The sequence below is a fragment of the Crocodylus siamensis genome, chromosome 13 (genome assembly GCF_052110815.1).
Source record: "Crocodylus siamensis isolate JL-2025a chromosome 13, ASM5211081v1, whole genome shotgun sequence".
Classification (NCBI taxonomy): Eukaryota; Metazoa; Chordata; order Crocodylia; family Crocodylidae; genus Crocodylus; species Crocodylus siamensis.
In genome coordinates this window covers 25,258,472-25,282,524 of record NC_143407.1, presented here as the reverse complement: position 1 = coordinate 25,282,524, position 24,053 = coordinate 25,258,472, and the positions used below count along the sequence as shown (strand labels likewise).

The 24,053-nt window shown below is 45.7% G+C and overlaps 1 protein-coding gene across 7 annotated transcripts in view; it reads right to left on the bottom strand.

Annotated features, from left to right (window-relative positions):
* Positions 1-10,230: 10,230 nt before the first annotated feature.
* GTF2I (general transcription factor IIi) overlaps positions 10,231-24,053 on the bottom strand; it is a 101,436-nt gene continuing 87,613 nt past the window's right edge. For 5 of the 7 annotated variants that reach the window (XM_090026602.1, XM_090026605.1, XM_090026604.1 and 2 more), the window contains 5 exons: positions 14,715-15,146; positions 14,384-14,443; positions 13,431-13,469; positions 12,863-12,939; positions 10,231-11,332 (listed from right to left, as the gene is read on the bottom strand). In XM_090026602.1, coding sequence (XP_089882728.1) covers positions 12,881-12,939; positions 13,431-13,469; positions 14,384-14,443; positions 14,715-15,146 — 590 coding nt within the window. In that variant the 3' untranslated portion in view covers positions 10,231-11,332; positions 12,863-12,880. Of the gene's footprint in view, positions 11,333-12,862; positions 12,940-13,430; positions 13,470-14,383; positions 14,444-14,714; positions 15,147-17,306; positions 17,336-22,432; positions 22,617-24,053 lie in introns of all 7 variants that reach the window. The other 2 variants (XM_090026607.1, XM_090026608.1) reach the window with 1 other exon arrangement.

Genomic DNA, 24,053 nt, shown 5'->3' with positions numbered 1-24,053 from the left:
AGCAGGGGAAAAGGGGGGGAAAAAAAAGCTAAAAGGAGACATTACAGCGATAGAATACAAAGTAGAAAAGCGGCTGACAGGAATCACCACTAAGGAGGAGTATTCTGCACCGGTCCGTACCTGTAGGGAGTGAACCAGGAAAGCCAAGGCTGCAACCGAGCTCCAACTGGCTACGCATATCAAGAACAATAAAGAGTCCTTTTTCAGATATGTGGGGAGTCGGAAGAAAATCGAAGGCAACACTGGACCCCCACTAAACCAAATGAGACAAATAACAAACACCACCCTGGAAAAAGCCAACCTGCTTAATGGGTACTTTGCATTGGTTTTTTACCAGCCCAAAGGGACCGCCCTGCCTAACATGATGCAGGATGGCCAGGGTGAGGGTGAATTTATATCCAACATCACTGTAGACCTTGTAAAAGGAACACCTTGAGAGACTGGACACCTTCAAGTCCTGACAGTTTGCACCCCAGAGTACTTAAGGAGCTGGCAGGCATCATAGCCCAGTCACTGGCAAGGGTATTTGAGAGCTCATGGCACTCAGGTGAAGTACCCAAAGACTGGAAAAAGGCCAATGTGGTGCCTATCTTCAAGAAAGGGAGGAAAGTAGATCCGGGGAACTACAGGCCAATCAGCTGGACCTCAATCACTGGAAAGATTTTGGAAAAGAAGTATCAAAAAGCTGGCTGATGGCAACATCCTGAGGGATGAGCATGAGCCAGCATGAGTTTGTTGTGGGTAGGTCTTGCCTGACCAATCTCACTTCCTTCTATGACCAGGTGACGCATCACCCGGACAAGGGAGAAGAGACTGATATCATAGATCTGGACTTTAAAAAAAAGCCTTTGATCTGGTGTCCCACGATCTCATGGAAAAATTGGCCAACTGCGCACTCGGCTACATTACAGTCTGAGGAATTGGCTTTGAGGTCGAACCCAGAGAAGTGAATCATCATGGTGCTCTGTGACCAGTGGCGTCCCTAAAGGCTCTGTCCTTGGGCCTGTACTCTTTAACGCCTTTAATACTGTGGACACTGGTATCAGAAGTGGACACAAGTTTGCCAATGGCACCAAATATTGAGTTAGAGTGTCTACACCCGAGGATAGGTTGGTGATCCAGGCTGACCTTGATAGGCTTAGGAAGTGGGCAGATAAAAACCTGATGACATTCAATATGAATTAAATGCAAGGTACTCCACCTCGGGGGGGGGAGGGAAAGACCCGCAGCACACTTATAGACTCAGCTGCGCTACGCTTGCTAGCACCATGACCGAAAGAGACTTGGAGGCCATGACTGACCGCAAGATGAACATGAGCCATCAATCCGCTGTCGCTGCTGGTAAAGCAAACCAAACTCTGGCTTGCATCCATAGATGCTTCTCAAGCAAATCTCAGGATGTCATCCTCCCGCTGTACTCGGCCTTGGTGAGGCTGCAGCTGGAGTACCGCATCCGATTCTGGGCTCCACAATTCAGGAAGGATGCAGAGAAACTTGAGAGAGTCCAGAGGAGAGCCATGCGCGTGATCAGAGGGCAAAAGAGCAGGCCTTATGAAGAGAGGCAGGCCTTATGAGACTCTTCAGCCTGGAAAAAAAGCACAGGCTCGGGGTGACTTGGTGGCAGCCTATACGTATAAAAGGGGTGTGCATCAGGATTTGGGGGATCATCTGTTCACCAGACCACCCAAAGGGATGACAAGGTCCAACGGTCACAAACTCCTCCAAGACCATTTTAGGCCGGATACAAGGAAAAACTTTTTTTTACTGTCCAAGCCCCCGAGGCCTGGAATACACTCCCCTCCAAAGGTGGGGCAAGCACCTACTCTGGACTCTTTTTCGAAACATTTGGATGCTTATCTTGCTGGGATCCTATGACCCCAGCTGACTTCCTGCCCCTTGGGCAGGGGGCTGGACCCGATGATCTTCCGAGGTCACTTCCCACCCTAATGGTCTATGAAAAAGAAAATAGTTGGGAGATCAGGGAAACAGGGTTGAGAGAAGCTTTCCCAGCATATTGTTCCTTAGGTATTCTTTCTTTGGAATTGTTTTGTAATGAGAGGGTAGGTAGATAATGTTAAGCCAAAACATTCAGTTAAATGGAAATGATTCAAAGGAGTTTTAAATATAAAGTTTGCAACGTAATAATGCTGTGTGTTAGGACTAACAAATATCAGCGAGTTCTCTCTGTTTTAGTTTAGTTACATACAGTGTTTTTGGGCAGCTTTTTCAGTGTAGGAAGGAGCTATTTATGGGGGAGATAAGGAGAACAAATATATTATGTGCGTTTGGTATAAATGCTATAATCTGAGGTTTGTCCTACGTAATGTGGAGACAGAGCTGTCCCTAGGGGCGTGCAGGGCCGGGGGGGATTGGCGAGCGGCCTGAACCAGCGGGGAGGGGGCAGAGCTGACAGCTCTTAGCAGGGTGGCACGTGGTGGCCACAGTGGGACCTATACAGCACTGACCATGGGACCCCCCAAAGCATGGGGCCCAAGGCAGTCGCCGCGACTCATCCCCACCCAGGGATGGCCCCATGTGGAGGATTCAGTCAGAGGAACAGTTTTTGACACAGGCAATAGGGTTGGGGGAAAAGTTTCCAGGTAAAATTACTTTGAACCCAACACCCAATGACACAGATATTAAAAAAGAAAGGTCAAAGCCCCTACTGGGGCAAAAATCCCTTGCATCTCCCAGTAGACTAAAAATACAAGAAGGAACAGGTTCTTCCCCTCACCCTGACTGAATGGGTTTGCTTTGCTTTTGGTTTTTACATTTCAAAGTGAAAAGTTTTTACATTTCAAAGAGGGCAGTTAGCACCTAATAGCACCTCCCCAGGCCCCCCAAGCTGTGTCTCTTTGGAGAAGCTGAGGGGTTTTCTCCCTCCCCCTCTCCCACCCAGAGAGGGCCATTTCCACTCCTTCACAAAAAAAAGGTTTTATTGCACCTGAGCGATTGGTAAGAAGTGTGCGCGCACGTGCACGCACACACACACACACACACACGTTAAGAAACTCTTGCCTTGGAAGAAACTCTGGCTTGATGGAGAAAGGACACTATGCACGTGGAATCTCTGAGACAAGACGGTGATCCCTGGGTGGGTCAAGTGATTCCCAGGAAACTGTACCAAGCCCAGACAGCTGGGGGATGCTGGGAACTGTAATCCCATCACACAGGTGAGAGCAGTGACATGCCGGTGCCCTGCCTTTCGTTGCCCATTCTGTTGCCCCTCAATGCCAAGCCACAGCCCCCCAGCCCTGCTGCTGCCCCGCACTCTTGACCTGCAGCCTCTAGCCTCCCCCCCTCCAGCCCTGCCAGACAGTGGCTCTCTCACGCAGGTGGTGGCATGTGTCTGGCCCCAGCGCAGGCTAGCAGGAAGAGGAGAAATGTGTGACACCCACCCACCCATCCTTAGATGGGGCTGCCGCATCTCACTAGTTCAAAGCGCTGCCTGGTGGACAAAGAGGCTCATCCATGTGGTTACATGACACGAATCCATAGACTGGAGCGAGGCAAGTGAACAACGCAAAATAAAACACACCTGAGCAGTGTTAGTTGAACGTACTGGTAAGACTTTTAGAGTGGCAGGAAATCCCAATCACGCAAACACAGTTGCACTGGTGGAAGTGGAAATTCTTGTGTCGTCTACAAATGCCCTTAAATCAACTGGCTAAAATTCTCAAACCCAATGGTCTGAAGGCAGGCATTTAATTAGGTGACTTCCCACACTTCCAGACAATGCAGTGCTCAGCACCTCTGGGCAATCCAGGCCCTTATTTAGATGTGTAACTTTAGATGCTTCCTCTTCTCCTTCAAAATCTGGTAATAGATGTGAAAGGCACCATGAAGTCTATTGCTTTGAAGTCATCAACTTCCAGTAAGTTTTTGCAATAGCTGAAAAGACAAGTTTCGGATATAGCATAAAGTATTTTCACCGTCTATTCTCTGTTCAGTTATTTTGGGTCTGGGATTTGTCTATATTCTTCGAAATGCTAACTGGGCTATAAAACCCAGGACCCTCATTACAGAACTTCAGCTGTACAATGAATCATGTTATCAGACAGCAACTCCCAGAGCTTTAAAATCTCTTGGGATAGTTGACTTATCTCCCTTATACTGATTCACCAGAATCTGGGGTCAAACTCCTTTGAAATTAAAGAAGCAACATGGGACAGCAACAAGGATGATGTCGTGGTAGGTATCTACTACAGACCACCAGACCAGAAGGAAGTGATGGATGAGGCTTTCTTCAAACAACTAGCAGAAGTTACCCCGTCACAGGCTGTGATTCCCATGGCAGACTTTGATCACCCTAACATCTGCTGGGAGGCCAATACAGCACTGCACAGGCAATCCAGGAAGCTTTTGGAGAGTGTTGGAGACAACACTGGCTGTCCTGGTGCAACCTGGTTTAAGTGCTGGAGCAGCCACATAGAGGGTGTGCTCTTCTTGACCTGTTGTTCAAACAGGGGGAAAATTGTGGAGAATGTATTAGTGGATGGCAGCTTGGGCAGCAGTGACCACGAGATGACTGAGTTCAGGATCCTGAGGATAGGAAGGAAGGAGAACAGCAGAGTAAGGACCCCGGACTTCAGAAAAGACGACTGACTTACTTGGGGAACTGATGGGCAGGATCCTCTGGGAAGCCAGTCTGGCGGGGGGGCGGTCAGAAGTCCAGGAGAGCAGGCTGTACTTTAAGGAAACCTTACTGAGGATGTATGAACAAGCCATCCTGATGCACAGGAAGACAAACAAGTATGGCAGAAAACCAGCTTGGCTTATAATGAAACTCTTCAGGACACTAAAACACGACAAGGAAGCTTAGAAGTGGAAACTTGGACAAACTACTAAAGAGAAGTACAAGAATACTGTTCTGGCATGCAGGGATGAAATCAAGAGGCCAAATTGCAACAGGAGATGCAGCTAGCAAGGAACACTAATAGTAACAAGAAAGGTTTCTATAAGTATATCAGCAACAACAGGGAAGATCAGGGAAAATGGAGGTCTCTCCCTGGGTGGGGGAGGCAACCTAGTGACAGAGGATGCTGAAATGGCTAAAATACTCCATTGCCCTTTTCACTTTAGTTTTCACAGGCAAGGTCAGCTCCCAGACTACTGCACCTGGCAGCAGTCTGGGCAGGTGAGAAGCCAACAGTGATGAAAGAACAGGTTAGGGACTATTTAGAAAAGTTGGACTCCAATCCACCCAACCCACTCTCCAGTGCTGGCTAGGCAACCCCCAAAACAAGTTCCCTCTGGTCCCTTCCCCCACCCCCCTGGGGCTTGGAGGGGGGAAAGATGGGATGGGGCAGGCCTTAGGGGAGAGCAAAGAAGCAGTGGCTATAAACTGCAGCTTATCTCCCAACCCCTGAGACCTAACAGTGACTATCTGTTGGATACTGGGGACAGCTGTAACTCAGTGGTGCTTCTTGTGTAGTGCCATGACTTAGAATGGGGAGCAGCAGGTTTGTCAGCAACCATAGTGCCCATCTTCAGAAAGGGAAGGAGGATCCAGGGACCTACAGACCCGTCAGTCTCACCCAAGTCCCTGGAAATACCATGGAGCAGGGAATCCATTTCTAAGCACTTGGAGAAGAAGGTCATTAGGAACAGTCAGCATGGATTCACCAAGGGCAAGTCATGCCTGACCAACCTGATTGCCTCCTATGACGAGAGGACTGGCTCTGTAGACAAGGGGAAACCAACAGCTGTGGTATACCTTGACTTTAGCAAGGCTTTTCATGCGACCTCTCACAACATTCTTGCAAGCAAGCTAAGGAAGTACAGGCTGGATGAATGGTCTGCAAAGTGGACAGAAAACTGGCTGGATCATCAGGCTCAGAGAGTAGTAACCAATGGCTTGAAGTCTAGCTGGCAGCTGGTATCATATGGAGTACCTCAGGGGTTGGTCCTGGGGCTGGTTTTGTTCAATATTTTCACTGATGACCTGGAAGATGGTATGGAGTGCACCCTCAGCAAGTCTGCAGATGACACAAAGCTGGGGGGAGCAGTAGGTATGTTGCAGGGTAAGGCTAGGATTCATTCAGAGTGACCTAGACAAATTAAAGCACTGGACCAAAACAAATCTCATGAGGTTCAACGAGGACAAGTGCAAAGTCCTGCACTTAGGACAAAACAATCCTATGCATACGTACAGGCTGACTAGCTGGGCAGCAGCTCTGCAGAGAAGGACCTCGAGGATTACAGTGGACAAGAAGCTGAATAGGAGCCAAAAGCGTGCCTTTGGTGACAAGGTTGCTAATAGCATATTGGGCTGCACTGGTAGGTGCATTGCCACCAGACCAAGGGAAGTGCCTGAGCTCCTCTATTTGACACTGGTAACACCACTTCTGGAGTACTGTGTCTAGTTTTGGGACCCCCACTACAGAAAGGACATGGACAAAATTAGACAGTCCAGTGGAGGGCAACGGAAATGGTTAAGGGGCTGGGGTACATGACTTCTAAGGAGAGGCTGAGGGAACCGGCCTTATTCAATATGGAGAAGGGAAAAATTGAGAAGGTATTTAGTAGCAACCTTCAACCACCTGAAAGGTCAGTCCAGCTTCACCCTCTTTGGAACGTCTCAGTGGTGACAGATACCAGAACAAGGAGTAATGGTCTCAAGTTCCAGCAAGGAAAGTTTAGGTTAGGTATCAGGAGAAACTCTCACCAGAATGGTAGTAAAACACTGGACCACGTTACCCAAAGAAGTTGTGGAATCTCCATCCTTGGAGGTTTTTAAGACCTGGAAAAAAACCTAAGCTGGGATGATCTAGTTGGGGATGGTGCTTCTTTGAGCAGGAGGTTAGACTAGACTATGACCTCTCTTCCAATCCTAATTTTCTATAAATTCTATAACTCTGTCCTTGTTTGGTTGAAAAGGCCCCCTTTTTTTTTTTTTTTTTTTTTTACTCATTTCTTAAGTTTAAACTTAAAACATACTCAAATCCAAGGTGAGAGGACTTCATTTATTTCACGAATGGCAAATTGACGTACATGTGAAAGTTACTAAATAGGATCCTATTAAGAAATACCGTGTGACAAGACCTACAAAGAAATAAAAGTGGAATGGTGTGCATATTTGTGTTTGGAATTCCTCACAACTCAAAGACATCAAACCCATGGTTTTAACAGCAAACATTTAACCATATTCTAAGTTAGCATTAACTGACACCTAGTGGCAAAAGCATTACCTCAACAGAATCCATGAAGCGTAATGTGCCGAATGCCGGCTTTCACTGTAGAAAGCTGGAATCCTAAGACTACTTAGGGCCAGAGTACTGGATGAAAAGAACTTCATTAAGCTGCTAAAAGTTCCACAACAGATGAAGCATGGAAGTGTGCAATACTATCTGTGCAGTCTTTCTCCACTGTATCAAAAAAAAAAGATTCAGGATTCTGTTAACAGTTAGTGCATTTTTTAATTAATTAATTTTCTATACAAGCTTTTCAGGTTATGATTACCCCATACCCAGAGAGTGGAATACCTCATATATAACTAGTTTGAAAATGCATGAGGTTTTCATACATGGTCAACGTCTTAAAAGTTTGCTACCCATTAGCAGTGCATATATATATATGAAAGGTATAAATATTGGTGCAATTATTTTTTCAGTGCAATTTTCTCTCAACTAGATGCGACTAAACCAAGAGCCCAGTGATTCTGAAATTACTGAAGACTGATGCCTACATATTTTCATATAGCACTGCCAAAACCCATCTCATGGACAAATGCAAGATAACCTAAGTCTAAACAGTACATAACTACTTCAGCTCTTCTACCAAAATTGCATTAGTTCTCCTGTTTTTATTTTGATATACAAGATATATTCAGGGTCCCCAGACTGTAGCCCCCTGGACTTAACATTAAGGTTTCATGCTTTGTTTTCAGAGTTCTGTCAATTCTCTGCCATTTTGAGTTTTCATTGTTACACAGATCATTGCACTGGTGACGAATAACTGCATTGCACAGGTGGACTCAGACTTGATCTTGGGGAGGGGTTGGCAGCTACACAGAGGCCCGTTTATGTTTTTTTGGCATGCAGATGGCAGCTGAAATGGGGAGGAAAGATGCACCAGCTTATCCCTTATTCTTAGAAGCAGGGCTAGAATCAACTCAAAGCTTCTGGGAGCGGTACCCAAAATAGCTCCATGTTTAAAAAACCTCTCACTGATGCTTCTACTCTAAGGCAGACACGGTTCTTCAGGTAAATGTGGTATCTTTTATTAGCCCAACTAAATAGTTGGAAAAAAACTGCTCTTTGCAAGCTTTCAGGCACAAATACCATTCTTCAGGCACAGGGAGAGTCTGCTGGTGTTATGTAGGGGCGCCGATACCGATGGCCAATTATTAACGAGCCATATTGGCTGATACTGACTTGACAGAACCGCAAACAGCTTGTCTAGGGGGCACACACAGGAAGGGGGTAGGCTACATACCCTCACCAGTTCAACGTTCCCCCCATATGCATCAGCTTCACACCTATTGTCCCCCATTCCCTCTGATCCTCACTGCCATGCATTTGTATTTTCACAGCCCTGCATTTTACATACTGGCTTCTATTCCACAATTGAGAACACAACACCAACAGGCTTTCCCTGTGCCTAAAGAAAGGTGTTTGTGCCCAAAAGCTTGCAAAGATCAACTCTTCCAACTATTTACTTGATCTAATAAAAAGATACCACATTTACCCAAAGAACCTTGCCTGCCTATGTCCTCAGATCAACATGGCTACACCCAACAATCCTAAAGCTTCTACTCCAATACACTCCATTTTCTCAAATGATTATAGAAAGGTACAATCACTGAAAATATTTCAATGGTTATATTTTGAAACATAATCAGTAGGGCTCAGGCTTAGCACTCAAACATGCTCAATAAAATCTTTCACACACAACTACAGTGCTTGCAGTGTCAGGAAGGCAACATGACAGCATAGGCGATAAAAAGCCAGAGCTATCAGGGCTTCGCCCCCTGCAAACGCGGGGCAGCAGGTGGGGCCGCAGGAAGCAGGCTCCAGGCTGCTGCGACGGGGCACAGACAGACACAGCCACAGCCTGCAGCAGCAAGGCAGTGTGCACGTGGAGCACTACCCACCACAGCAGGCAGATCAATGCCCCCACAGCGAGGGGGGGAGTAGGCCAGAGGCAGGGATAAATGTGGCCCTGGGGTGGGTTATAGGAGACTCGGAGCCCAGGAACTCATCCAGGCATGTGCAGGAGCTCCTGCTGCTGCGTGCATCCTGGTGGAGGCATGGTGGGTACATGCCCCCCTAGATTTGTGCATGGGGTGGAGGTGGGCTCTGTGCCCTACTGCCGCTGCCCTCAGAGTGACATGGCGCCATGTGCCTGCTGTGCACTGTGTCCCCTGCCTGCCTGGTAGCAGCAGGCACGTGGTGTCGCACCGCTCCCAGGGCAATGGCAGAGGAGTGCAGAGTCCGGCACGCAGCAGCCTGCCACTGCCCCATACACAAATCGGGAGGGCGGGGGAGCCCTCCAGGGTGCGTGCAACAGCAGGAGCCTACCCCCCACACCCCTGGATGAGTCGCCTGGGATCTGAGCACCCCATGACCTGCCCCAAGGTCCCATTCACTCCTGCTTCTGCCCCACTCCCTCCCTCACTGTGGGGGCATTGATCTACCCCCCTCACGCCCACAACAGACTTACCTGCTCGGGGGGAAGGGGCACATGCATGCTTAGCCCCCCTGCAATATTTGCTCCCTCCACCTATGCATGAGTGTGAGAATTGATATGAAGTCCTCAAAATGGCTCATCATGGAAGAAACTCTGCTTCCACTGATGTTGACGGCAGAACCACCATTCATTTAAGTCAACAAAGCAGCCAGGTCAATATTGAAAACTTCTGAAAAACCTCTCACCAACTAATTTTAAAACACTCATTCTAAAGCAAATCCCATGACTTTAGAATGGCAGAAATTGTTGTTCTGAACCCATATTTGCTGAGCCTTTCAGGTATTTCCCAAGAATTTTACCATATATGCCAGATGCATATCTATTTACTGAACCAGATTAAAATGGATCTTTCACAACGTTCTCTCAAAAATTTAGTAAGAACCCTGTAAAGTTGAATTTGGGTCTGAAAGGCATGGATGCATTTTATTTATTCCACACAAACTTTTATAAAATAGGCCAGAGTATAATTTACCTGTTTTTTAAAATTAAGCAAATTAAGTTTGCATTATAAAACATAAAATTATACTGCATGGATAGTCATGAAAACCACCAGAAATTTCTTTATTTCTCAATCAGGGAATAAGATTTAGCATTTGTGCATAACGCAGTCATCCCAAACTCATGCCAAGAAGAGAGAAATCTTTACACATACTCCATATTCTCTTCTACAGAGCTCATCATACAGCCAGCATTTTACATCTCGTATGGTTTGTGAAGTTTAAAAATGCTAACATTCGTCTCTTACATGATGCAGGGAGCAATTAGAAAGGACTACAGGTGACTGAACTCTTGACATACTAGGACTTACAGCAGATTAGTTGCATAAATTTCCATAACTACTTCTAAATTAATCAAAGAGCATGATCCCGCCGCAGGTGTAAACTTACATAAGTCAATGGGCGTTCTGTCTGTATTCTGACTGCAAGACAGGATCCAGTTTACATAAATCATATGGTACTCTGAACACATGCACTCTTCACTTTAAAATAATGGAGCAAAACACCAGAAGATTGCCATTTCAGTTGGTTTCCAAGACACACTGAAATACTGAACATTTCACAGTCCGTTCTATTAATGCATACTGACTGTCAGGTGAACCAGTTCGTCTTTTATTTATGAAAAACATATGAATTGTGATAGATACCATAGGAAAAATTAGTTCAAATATACAGATACTATAGTCCAATCAGCCAGTAAAGGAGTAAGAACCAAAAGTTAGTTAACGATTTCCCCACCCCCCCTCAAAAAAACCCTAACAAACTGAACTACTGTAGGCATTTTTCTTCATCCAAAAACAGATGCATCCAGGTGCAGTAAAATTCAGCTTTATTGGGAAATGTAGACGGCTCTGTAAGTCCCTGTTGATTTTTTTTTTTTTAAAACAAAATTCTCGATTAATCCCTGTCATTTTTCCAGCATTGCTGCATCAAAATTTAGTCATAATATATCCCAAAGTAAAACCAGCCATTCCAAATCTACAGTCATTCATTGCTTTAAGTCAATTCACAGAACTGCTGAAAAAGTAGACATTTCTATCTAAAAGTACAAAAAGGGTTTGTATAGAAGGTACTTCTCTTATACAGTTATATTACACAGCTCAGGACAGGCCCAGCAATCTCTTCTTGGAACTGGATGCTTCCAACTAGATAGGGTAAAAAAAAAAAAAAAAATACAAAAAGGTGAAGTTAGTGTCATTGCACCTGGGTGTCTCATTGCAAATACATGTATGTGGAAAACTGTACATCTCCAAGTCCTTTAAGGTCTTGTTCAGGAAAGTACCTAGCAGGCAAATACTTCTCTTGATAGTTAGTCATACATATGTGCTCGAGCACTTTCTTTTAAAAGGGCTTTCACTAGGCAAGTCATTTGATGCCATTTTTCTCTTTAATCAATAGATAGTACCAATTACCGAGGAAGAGGAGATTTTTAAAGACTACTATACCAAACCATGCAGCCATAACTCAGACCAGACTCCACCTGACGCCAGATTTTTGATCAAATATGGGCTGAAGAATTTGCAATAATTCCTTTCTTCTACAAAGGACTGTTCTCCTCACACGTGTTCTAATGCTTTGGGCTTTATCTAGTTTCAGCTCACATTGCCAAGAATGAAACCACCAATTTCCCCGTAAGATTAAACGACAGGCCAAACAGCTCTCAGAGCCGGAAAATATTTCTCGATATTCAGCTTCAGGGTACAAACTCTGTGATGGATGCAAGTCAACGGCCTTCTCATTTTAGCTAAAGAGATTAGAGCATGAATGCACCACACAAGTAAATGAAACCAATCTGTGTGTCAGTCAACAGATGGCATTACAAAGGCATCCAAAGCCCAACCCCCAAAATTCCCAGTTCAGAACATTTCACTGAATTTGAAGTTAGAAAAAAGTAGAGCAGCTCTATTAATGCGTCACAATTACATTTTCTTCTTAGCCTGTAGGAGGGCAAACCTTCCTCAGTAGGTTAGAGCTCTGCAAATTCCATTTGGTAACAATACACTGCGACTAGTGCAGTCCTTACCACTGTCACTGTCAAAATCCTTATAAAAGTGAGGAATAGATAAAAGCTAAATCAAAGGAAATCAGATTCATTAGGAAACATGGCCCCAGAATTTCAACGGAATGTTTTCCTGAGGTTAATAAGACACAACTTTTAAAAGGAGCAGCACTCGCATTTTTTTTTTTTTATTATAGCTAAATATTTTGTCAAGTGTCTCCAACTTAAGCAATATTAAAATTAAGGTGAAAAGGATGCTCAGTTACAATATGGAATGTACATAGGTTTTTACCAGTGTTCTTTGCCACCAAGCCCATCAAAACTCCTGATATACATGAAGTCATTACCTCTTATATAACAATCACCATCACTGATTTTTATTTACTGGCGATACCATGACGCTCATCACAATAGCATCTGAATACCTCAGAAGTTTTAATTAAGCCTCACAGCACAAGGGATAAATAGTTAGGTATTATCTCTGTATTACAGATGAGGAATCGGTGACATTATCTAATACTAATTCACACAGTCATAGGCAAAGGCAATGACAGAACTCCCATCTCCTGGACTCCCATCTTGTGCCATAGGGATAAGACCTGTGACCCGCTAAAAAGCAGCATAAAAATACTATCCCTAACAACTGCTGATTTTGACAAATACTAAGTAATTTTACCCTAGTATTGATGGAGGTCTACCACGTTGGGTCCGGCTCTTGTTTTATTTGAGAATTTTCTTCTGCTTCTGTAACCTCTGTTGAAAATAAAATAGTAAAATGAAGAATCTTTTCTATCAAAGTTTCATTAACTCAAAGACACTGTCGTAAAAAGTAAAAAAGGACAGGGCCACCATTAAGAAACATCTCTTAAAAAAGTACCATTCATGAAACAAGTGATACATCTCCATGGTGATGGCAATCATTCATTCATTTGAAGTATGGGAACAGCTACTCTGAATATAAATCATTCAGTGTATGAGCCATCACTCAAATACAGCTGCTGCAAGATACGATTTACTGCTTAACAATAATTATTTTACAGCAAAGTGTTACAACATATCAGACTAACAATTTTTTTTCAGGGTAATTTGCTGCACGGCATTAAGGCAAACTCAAACCTTTCATGTAGAACTGAAAAAGGAAGACAAAATAGAATCGCTTGCATTTTGATTAAACACAGCTTTGCTTCTTGTATTAAAAATGACATGAAGGGCACGCACTCTCAAGACTGAAGCCAATTACTTACCTCCTACAGATACTTCTATTTGGCTTGGTTCAGCTGGCTCTTAAGTTAAAAAAAAAAAAACAACATGTGTATATATATATATCACACACATATATGGATGTAATAAATAAATGTAACAGGACTTGGTGAAACTTGTAAAACACTCTTCCCTGCAAACTGGCAAACACAACCACAATCAGCTGAACAGCTAATAATTAAAATGCTGCAGAGGGTGGGGGGATTTTAAAGTAGATCTGTTATAATACATCAGAACAAGGGCAATGAGATTGTGCTTTTATCCAGCGTCTACACTCCATGTTTCTATTTTCTGTAGCACAGCAACTTCTTGCATAGCTAGAAGAAATGTTCACATATCTTAAACTTCCCAAATAACTTATCAGAGTTAATTTAAAATAGGCTAGCGAGTGAGTGACTGACTAGAAGCAGGCAAGCAGCATTCCTTTTTATGTGCTAGAATATCCAGACTTCACACTTTTCCCCCTAGATGACTTAAAAAAAATGTCTGTGGAGTTTAGGGATCCCATCACATAAAAAGAACTGTTGCATTACAGCAGATCTGCTCCTTGAAACAGACTGGCTAATTAGTTTGGCTAAACCAGCATCTGACACATTCCTCTTACATTAAAAATAAGTGAAAAGATAAAAGAACTAGGTCTAAATTTATGAATTTTGTTAATCTGTCTTTACTGCTTACTAGCAAGTGAACCTCAACAATCAAATCAGAGAACACACAGAACACCAAATATCAGAAAGGAGCTGTGTTTCCTTCAATTAAAGGGTATTAGCTATAAGAACTATGACAGCTCAGTCTTTCCAAATAAATGCTGAATCATCAGCAGCTTTTGTGCTCCTAGGACAAGGCCTTTTACCAGTCTCATTTGACAATAAGACCTATAATTTCACATGCTCTTCTCATTCTTTCGAAAGCCACCTGGTTACACCTTTGTATTCACCTGGTAGTGCTGGTGCTGGGGCCGGTGCCGGCGCTTCTGACTCTGGTTTCTCCATCAGCTCTGAGAATAAATACAGGCAATGCTTAGCTTTAGAAGGAAAAATCCAATGGCAATTTTATCCAATTGTATATTATTCCAATCTGTTGCATAAACAACATACATCTATGTATGTAACTATTCAGGAGTTCCTCTGATTTGTTTTCTCAATGCTCTTCCAATTTCACTATAAACCCTTCTGCATTCTTTACCATACTAAACAACACTGATTTCAAAGAACAGTACAAAAATAAGCATCAAGTTCAGGAACATTATTGAAACGCTAGAGAATTACCCGTCATGAATGACGGATGAATTTCAAATTGCGATTCATTTGCCCAGCTTTCTTGATGTTGTCTGGCATCTAATCGTCTTCTCACAGCACCCTCCTCTTGCAATTCGTTTGTACGGCGCTCTTGATGGCACTGTGCATCTAACTGTCTTCTCGCAGCAGCATTTTCTTGGGACTCATTTGCACGGCGTTTTTTATGGCGTTGTGCATCTAACCATCTTCTCACAGCAGCCTCCTCTTGCGTCTCATTTGCACGCCTCTCTTGATGTCGTCTCAAGTCTAATAGCCTTCTTCGTATAGCTTGGTCCTCCGATTCATTGTTTCGTGCATAACTTTTTCTACTTGCATCTAATTGTCTTCTTTCAGCAGATTGCTGTACAGTCTGTCTCATTCTCCAACGTTGTTGACGTTCTTTATTTTGACGACGTTTTCTCTCTGCAAGAGTTTTGCGTTCCATAGTAAAACACTTGACGGTTTTGTGACAATAACGGAAAAGAATGACTTTCTTGATGGCGCTGTGCCTCTAATTGTCTTCTCACGGTAGCCGGGAGCCCGGCTCCCACGTTTCCTCAGCTGGCCCCTCTCTCTGCCCTCCCCGCTGTGCCGGGCTCCCGGTGCCCTCCCGGGAGGAGCTCAGCAGAAACAGCCTTGGCCCCCAACTTTTTTCCCCATCCTGACATGGTCACTAAGGTTTAGCAAAGAAACCTCTGAAGACACAAATGTTCTCTCAGCTTTCAAGCTATTTGCATTTAAAGTGCGTTACAGACAGACAGACACACAGGCGGACTAAGCCCTTTATATATAGAGATTGTGCAGTTCTCTTAGTATTTATATACATCAGGCGACTCTGACCAGTATGGAGCTGGAACAGCAAAAAAAAAAAAGACGACTAGGTCCAGTGATCAGTCCTCTCCAAGTGATGGAAGAGATGAGCAGCAATCCACATTTTCTGTTTTCCACGGAAAAAGTGGAGAAAACCACAGATTTTACCTTTTGCTGGAGGTGAATGTGGATTTCTCATTCCACTGAAGAAACCCACAGGGAGGAAGAGAATTAGCCTGGGGCTGCGGCTGCTGCCCAGCTGGGCAGTGCCTGAGGCCCCCATAGGGAGGGAGGAAGGGAGTTGGCCAGGCCAATGCAGAGCTTGCGGCGGCAAGTGCACTTTTGCTGCACAGCTCTGCTGTACCAGGTTACATATGCCAGGATGCAGAGGCCCCAGGGGAGGGCAACAGGGTGGGAGCCTGAGCCTGCAGCAGCAGGATTCTTGCACAGATCTGAGAGGCATGGGTCCCCCGGCCCGCCCAGGAGTGCGTGCCTCGGCAGACAGCCAGCCCCACCTCTGCCCGAGTCTGCAGCGGGCAGATAGCATGAGTCGGGTAACCGGGCTCCACTCCACTGCAGCAGCTGCCGCCTCCTGCCAGGGGCAGAGGGCTGCGGACCCAGGTGCCTGGCCGCATAGCCCTGGCAGCCCCCCTCAGGGACAGCTGGGGGGCCTTTCATTTTAATCATGCATTTTAGGGATTTTATATGAGAATTTGTGATTTCTTATCAGGAAAATCCAGTATCCCTGGAGATGAGACATCTCTATTGTTACTGCTCAGTCTACCTGCTGCCAACAGTTTTACTGCCAATCATGCGTGATGCTACCAGTTTGCAGCAGTGGATAGTGAAGCTCTTAAATGGCTCCTCTGTTATCCTAATAGAGCTGTCTGGAAACAGTCACAAATGTCTCCATAGTGGGATCTCTCTCAGAAGGCGACAAAGGGCTAACTTCTCAAGCCAAAGGGAATATACAGGACTGACAGGTAGGTCAGCAGCACTGACTAGACTGGTTATATGAGAACACCACCACTTCCAGCTGATGTATCAAGCATCTTATAGGGTGCACACTAGCAGGGAAGAACAGACAAGAGCCACCTGACCAAGGCACAATCTAGGTAAGGTGGAAGTCATAACAATAGGTTTCGCCAAGTCTCTTATATATCAATGGCTCAGAAAGCATGACACCAAATGCAGTGGGTTTTTTTCCATTGCAGTCCTGCTGTATAGTTACAGAAAAGATGCTGCAGGCCAACCGTTGTCACAGTGCAAACAAACGTGAAAAACAAGAAACTACAATAGAGGTCAGCAACATAGTTCATAAAAAAAATGCAGAATCACTACCTAGCACAGTAGTTCTCAACCTTTTTGGACTCAAGGAATAACTTTGGTGGCACCCAATTTCAAAAACTGATTTATATATTACAGTGCTTGCCTCCTCACACAGGAGGACAGGATAGCAGTGGGGGCAGGATAGCAGCCAGGCAGAGATGAGCCCGAGTATCTGCTAACCTGCTTGTCCCCTCACCTTGGAAGCACCCTTCAATGCATCTGGCAAATGGTTAAGAACTGCTGATCTAGCATTTTAACACCACCCCCTATGGGTCTGTAAATTAATTCCAGGGTCCTCCTTTATCTGTTAATCTGTTAATATGCTGGACCCCCTGCTACCAGGACATAATGCTGCAGTCATTCTAATGCAAATACTACTGAAGTTGAGTTCAAGGTGATTAAAAAAAAAAAAAAAAACACCACAGTCTCTAAGGAAATACTTACGGTTGTTAATCACAAGTCCTGGAAACGGCCTGTAAGAAAGAATACAATGTTTAATGTCGCTGAGCTGATTTTTGCTGTACCATTTTCTGACCAACGTTTTCATACAGGGGGCTCTAAATAAAAGGAGGGACCTGCAATGTTTCATCACTGTTCTTCCTAAAAACAGAAAGGTTCATCCAGTAATCTATTACTTGCATATCTACCAGAAGGTTCAAATTCTTCCTTCGATCAGGCCCAACAGAGTATAAAAAGGAGACTCCCCAAGTGACCAGGGAGTAAGCGAAGAGGGGTGGCAAACAGGGCAAGCAGTTTGTGGGCAGTTCACAGGTCAGTTTGCTGCCCCCTGCCTTGAGGGGAGAGCCTTTCAGTTTGGTGCGAGGAAGCAGGGAAAAAGAATCCCTTTGGGGCCAAGGAGCAGCAAACAGGCCAGCTTCTAGGCGAGTTCGCTAGGGAAGGTGTGCTTGGACAAAGAGCAGTAAGAGAGAAAAGGCAGATTAAAAGACCCAAAGAAATGGCTGGAGGACACTGTAATGCCAGAGCCACTGCTACTGCCTCTGACTGCACCTGTCAGGTGTCTGTCCAAGCAGGACTGCTCACCATTGAGGCTTCCACCCAGGTCCAGGTTTGGCGCCGTGGGGACTGCGGCTTGCAGGTTCCTTCTCATGGTGGCCAGGTTGGGGGGTGCCTGTGGTGCCTCTCAGGGAACAGGCAAGGAGCTACAGAAGGAAGTAGTGAGGCGCTGAAGCATCCTCCACCAGGAGGAGTTCATTGATTCAATGCTGGAAAAGACCTCTGGGACACCGGAAGAACTGCCAGACGCAACACTAGAGGAGGGAGAGGACATGGATTCGTTCCCAGGAAGGTGGATGCTTGTGACCTCCGGCAGCAAACAGAAATCTTCATTTCCACCTGCAGCACTTTGTCTGGAGAATAGATATGGAGCCCTAGCAACAGAGGGTGAGGACCATGTGCCACTTGTGGAGGAGTGGTCCCCAAAAAGTGGGAAGGATCGAGACAACCACCACCAAGAAGCAACTGGTGGTGGTGGTTGAAGACTCCCTTCTGTGGAAGACGGAGAGAGCCATCCGCTGACCTGACCCATTGTCTAAGGAAGTCTGCTGCTTGCCCGGAGCCCAGATCCAAGGTGTTATGGAGGGATTACTAAGATTCCTCTGGCCCTCTGACTACTACCCCATGCTGCTCATCCATGTGGGCACCAATGATACTGCCAGGGGAGGCTCTGAGCAGGTCAGAAGTGAATACAGGGCTCTGGGTGCAAGGGTGAAGGGGATGGGCTCAGACTGCGTTCCCTTCTATGCTTCTGGTCAAGGGGAATGGCCCAGGCAGGAGCAGATGCATCCTGCAGACCAATGCCTGGCAGTGCAGGTGGTGCTGCCAGCAGGACTTTGGCTTCTTTGACCACAGGATGATGTTCCAAGAAGGATTCCTGAGAAGAGATGGGATCCACCTGACGAACAGAGGGAAGAGCATCTTCACAGACAGGCTTGCTAAACTAGTAAGGAGGGCTTCAAAACTAGGTTCAACAAGGGATGGAGACCAAAATCCTGAGCTAAGTAGGGAAGCAGGAGATGTGGAAGAAGAGCAAAACAGGAGGGGGCAAGAGGGGAAATATTCTCATTCTTCCTGAGAAATCAGGGCAATTGACTAGTTACCTTGGATGTCTGTACACAAGTGCACAGAGCCTGGGAAACGAGCAGGAAGAATTCAAAGCCCTCACACTCACAGAACTAGGACGTGTTCAGAATAACAGAGACTTAGTGGGAGCTTGTATGACTGCAGCACTGTCATGGATGGGCAGAAACTGTTCAGGAAGGACAGGCAGGGGAGAAGAGGAAGAGGAGTTGCACTTTAGGTAAGTGCCATATGATTGCTCAGAGCTCCAGTATGGCCTGGAGACAGGCCTGTCAAAAGTCTCTAGGTCAAAATCCATAGGAGACAGCAACAAGGGTGATGTTGTAGTGGGGGTCTGCTACAGACCACCAGATCAGGAGGAAGTGGTGGAAGAGGCTTTCTTCAAACAGCTAGCACAAGTTCCCAATCAAAGGCCCTGGTTCTCATGGGGGACTTCAATCACCCTGACATCTGCTGGTAAGGCAGTACAACCGTGCACAGGCGATCCAGAAAGTTTCTGGAAAGTGCTGGGGACAACTTCCCGGTGCAAGCCCTGGAGTAGCCAACTAGGGATAGCGTTTTTCTTGACCTGTTGCTCACAAACAAGGAAGAATTGGTGGGGAATGTACTAGTAGATGGCAAGCTGGGCAGCAGTGACCACAAGATGACTGAGTTCAGGATCCTGACAAAAGGAAAAGGAAAGCAAAGCATGCACCCTGGACTTCAGAAAAGCAGACTTTGACACCCTCAGGGAACTGATGGGCAGGATTCCCTGGAAGGCCAGTCTGAAGGGGAAAGGAACCCAGGAGACCTGGTTGTAAATTTTAAAGAAACCTTACTGAGGATGCAGGAACAAAGCATCCTGACGTGCAGGAAGACTAGCAGATATAGCAAGCAACCAGCTTGGCTTCGCAGAGAACTCTTTGGTGAGCTTAAACACAAAAAGGAGGCTTACAAAGTGGAAGCTTGGACAAACACCTAAAGGAGTACAAAAAGTATTGCTCAGGCATACAGGAATGAAGTGAGGAAGGCCAAAACACAACTGGAATTGCGGCTAGCAAAGGACACTAAGGGTAACAAGAAGGGTTTCTTTCCACAAGTATGTTACAGGCGGAAGGTCAGGGAAAGTATGGGTCCCTTACTGAAGGGTGGAGGCAACCTAGTGACAGATGAGGAGGAAAAGGCTGAAGTAGTACTCAGTGCCTTTTTCACTTCAGTCTTCACAGGCGGGGTCAGCTCCCAAACTACTACACTGGGCAAGCAGTTTGGGAAGGAGGTAAGCAGCCCTCAGTAGTGAAAGAACAGGTTAGGAACTATTCAGAAAAGCTAGACACGTACAAGCCCATACAGCCAGATGCGGTGCATCTGAGGATGCTGAGGGAGTTGGCTGATGTGATGGCAGAGCCCCTGGACATTATCTTTGAAAACTCGTGGAAATTAGGGGAGGTCTTGCATGATTGGAAAAGGACAAATATATAGGGCCTATTTTTTTTTTTTTATTTTTTTTTTTTTTTACAGAAGGGAAGGAGGAAGATCTGGGGGACTACAGATCAGTCAACCTCACCTCAGTCCCTGGAAAAAAAGTCATGGAATAGGTCCTCAAAGAATCCATTTCTAAGCACTTGGAGGAAAAGGTGATTAGGAGCAGTCAGCATGGATTCACCAAGGGAAGTCATGCCTGACCAACTTGAGTGCCTTCTATTAGGACAGGGATGGGCAAAATGTGGCCCGCCAGGCCGCTCTATCTGGCCTGCAGGGCCCCTAAAAAATTTAGAAAATTAATATTCATCTGCCCTGGGCTGCCTGGCATGCGGCCCTCAACAGCTTGCCAAAACTCAGTAAGCAGCCCTCCGCCCAAACTAATTGCCCGCCCCTGTATTAGGAGATGACTGTCTCTCAGAGAAAGCAGTGGATGTGGGATACCTTGATTTTAGAAAGGCTCCCCTGATACACTCTCCCACAGCATTCTTTCAAGCAAGCTGAGGAAGTATGGATTTGAGGAATGGATTGTAAGGTAGACAAAAAGCTGGCTGGATTATCAGGCTCAATGGGTGGTAATCAATGGCTCAGTATCTAGTTGGCATCTGGTATTGAGTGGAGTGTCCCAGGGGTTGGTCCTGGAGCCAGTTTTGATCAGTAACTTCATTAACTAATCTGGAAGATGGGATGGATTGCACCCTCAGCAAGTTCAAGAATGACACCAAGCTGGGGGGTGTAGTAGATATGCTGGAGGGTAGGGCTAGGATTTAGAGTGACCTAGGCAAATTGGAGGATTGAGCCAAAAGAAATCTCATGAGGTTCAGTAAGGACAAGTGCAAAGTCCTGCATTTGGGATAGAAAAATCCCATGCACCGCTACAGCCTGGAGATTGACTGGATAAGCAGCAGCTCTGCAGAAAAGGTCCTGTGGGTTACAGTGGATAAGATGGATGCGAGTCAACAACGTACCCTGGTTGCCAAGCAAGCCGACAGCATACCGGGCTGCATTAGTAGGAGTGTTGCCAGCAGATCAAGGGAAGTAATTATTCCACTCTGTTCTGCACTGGTGAGGCCACATCTGGAGTACAGCGTCCAGTTTTGGGCCACCCACTATAGAAAGGATGTGGATAAGTTGGAGAGAGTCCAGCAGAGGACAAGGAAAATGGTTCAGGGGCTGGGGCATGACTTCTGAGGAGGGGCAGAGGGAACTGGCTTTATGTAGTCTGCAGAAGAGAAGACAGAGGGGATTTGATAGCTGCCTTCAACTACCCGAACTGTGGTTCCAAAGAGGACGGGGCTAAATTGTTTTCAGTGGTGACGCAACAGAACAAGGAGCAATGGTCTTAAGTTGCAGCGAGGGAGATTTTGCTTGCATATTAGGAAAAAAATTTCACTAGGGGGGTGGTTAAGCACTGGAAGAAGTTACCTAGAGAGAGGTGATGGAATCTACATCCTTAATGTTTTTAAGGCCTGGCTTGACAAAGCCTTCGCTGGAATAATACAGTTGGGGCTGGTCCTGCTTTGAGCAGGAGGTTGGACTAGATGACCTCCACACCTCATTTTCTATGATTCCATAAGCTGTTGTATAAAGAAGTAAATTCTTGTACTAGCAACCCTGCCTGCAATGCCCCTAAATAGTTTATGAATATACTATATACATTTCTCTCTCTCTCTCTAAGTACCATACCCAAACAGGACAGTGGTGACTATGCTATATAAATATGAGGTTGCACTTGGAGTGCTACAACTGACAAAAATCAGTTCATATAACTCCACTCATTACAGTGACTTATGTGCTTCCTCCCAAGAACTCAGAGTCACACATGCGTGTATGAATCTCATTTTACCTAAACCATTTGTTATCCAAGATCAACATATCCCATTATTTACAATTTATTTAGAAAATTCCCTCTCAACTGTCTGAAACCATAACTTATTCACATATTGCCCAACTCTAACATTTGGATAATCAAGATTACACCATATAACCACGACAGTAAACTGATTGTCACATACCGAATGACAGTAAATTTGATAAACTCTGCCGATTCCAAAATCTTCCTCATCGAGCTGATTTCCAAATAACTGGGGGCCTTAAATGCCACTCCAGGAGGCATGCCATCCACCACCACACAGCCAGGGTTGATGGTGATTTTTCTGTATGGAACTTTCACGGGGAAATTCATACCGATTGCTTCACCTAAGTAAGAGAATTGACGCAAGTCTACAAAGCTGAGCTTACAAATACTCATTGGATAAGAACATAAAATGCAGACATGCATTTTATATCATCTAAGGCTGCTGAAATGCATCTGCCATTTAAGCCATTACACTTAGAGGGTTTTCAAAAGAACTGTATTCTAGACAGCTCTCATGAATGCTATTATCTAGAAGTCGTCCCAGACTACTGCACCAGGCAAGCATTCATCTCTGCTTTTGATCCTGTTAACAGATCAGGAGCGTCTAGCTTTAAGAAGAGTCAGGCTTTGCAACAAAAAGAAATATTGTGTGCGAAGAGACATAAAGACGACAGTATCTAGAGCAAGGCTGCTCAACTGAGGGCCCACAGGCAGCATGCAGCTCCACAAGAGACTAGCAAGCAGTCTGTGCAGCCGTCTCTCCAACAACCATGCAGAGGGGGGTGAGAGACCATACCCAATGGTAAGGGGGAGGGGGCCCCACCCCCACAGCATGTGGCTAGCAGTATGTGGTCCCTGGGGAAGTTGGGCAGCACTGATCTAGAGTACAGAAACTTCACCAGTTAAGAAAAATACAAAACCATTTAGCTTTCCGAACAGATCCATTTGGAAGCGGCATACGCAGAATACACAGAGTAGAAAGTAACTTACTGGTTACAAATATAGTGCCAAAATGGCCACTGTAATGGATATTATATGCTTACCTAGTAACTTTTATTTACTAAAACCAAAATGCACATCATCAGTTACTTTCAAAGCTGTATCAAAATTCTAATATAAAGAGCTGTGTCTGTCTGTGTCCGTCTGTCCGTAACGCGTTTGATCAAATGCACATGCACTGCTGAGACTGTGTTTCCCCAAATGAGTCCCCACTCTTTTTAAGCACTCTGAGCTCCATCCGGGTGGGCTGTCCAAGATTTCTCTTTGCTCCACTGGTGGGAGCAGCAGCAGCAGGGTGATTGGAGGCAGCAGGGACACAGACCTGCCTGCAACATGCTGAGGCATGCAGGCCCATGGGGTCCTCCCTGCTGCCTGCTATCGCCTCCCCCTGCTCCCATCCTTGGCGCAAAGGAGAAATGCAGACATTTGGTCAGGGCAGGGGTGCAGGGGCTGCAGCTGTGACAGGGAAGGGGGGAGGTGAGGGTTGCCTGTTCTCCAGTGGGGAGAAAGGGGCACGGGGTTGTTCTGAGGGCAGTGGGGAGCTCCATGGCTGGGTGGCAGCACAGGGGCCAGTGCCTGTGATCTGGGGGCTGAACAGCCATGAGATGCTGGGGGGGGTGGGGAGAAGGGGGCCATGGCCAGGCTGCCTGTGCAGTGGCAGCCTCATCCCAAGGCAGGGAATGCCACAAGCCTCTTCTCCTCTTCCCTCAGCCTGCACTGGAGCCAGACATGCTCCGCTGCATACATGAATGGGAGCCACCGCGCTCTGGCCTGGTAAG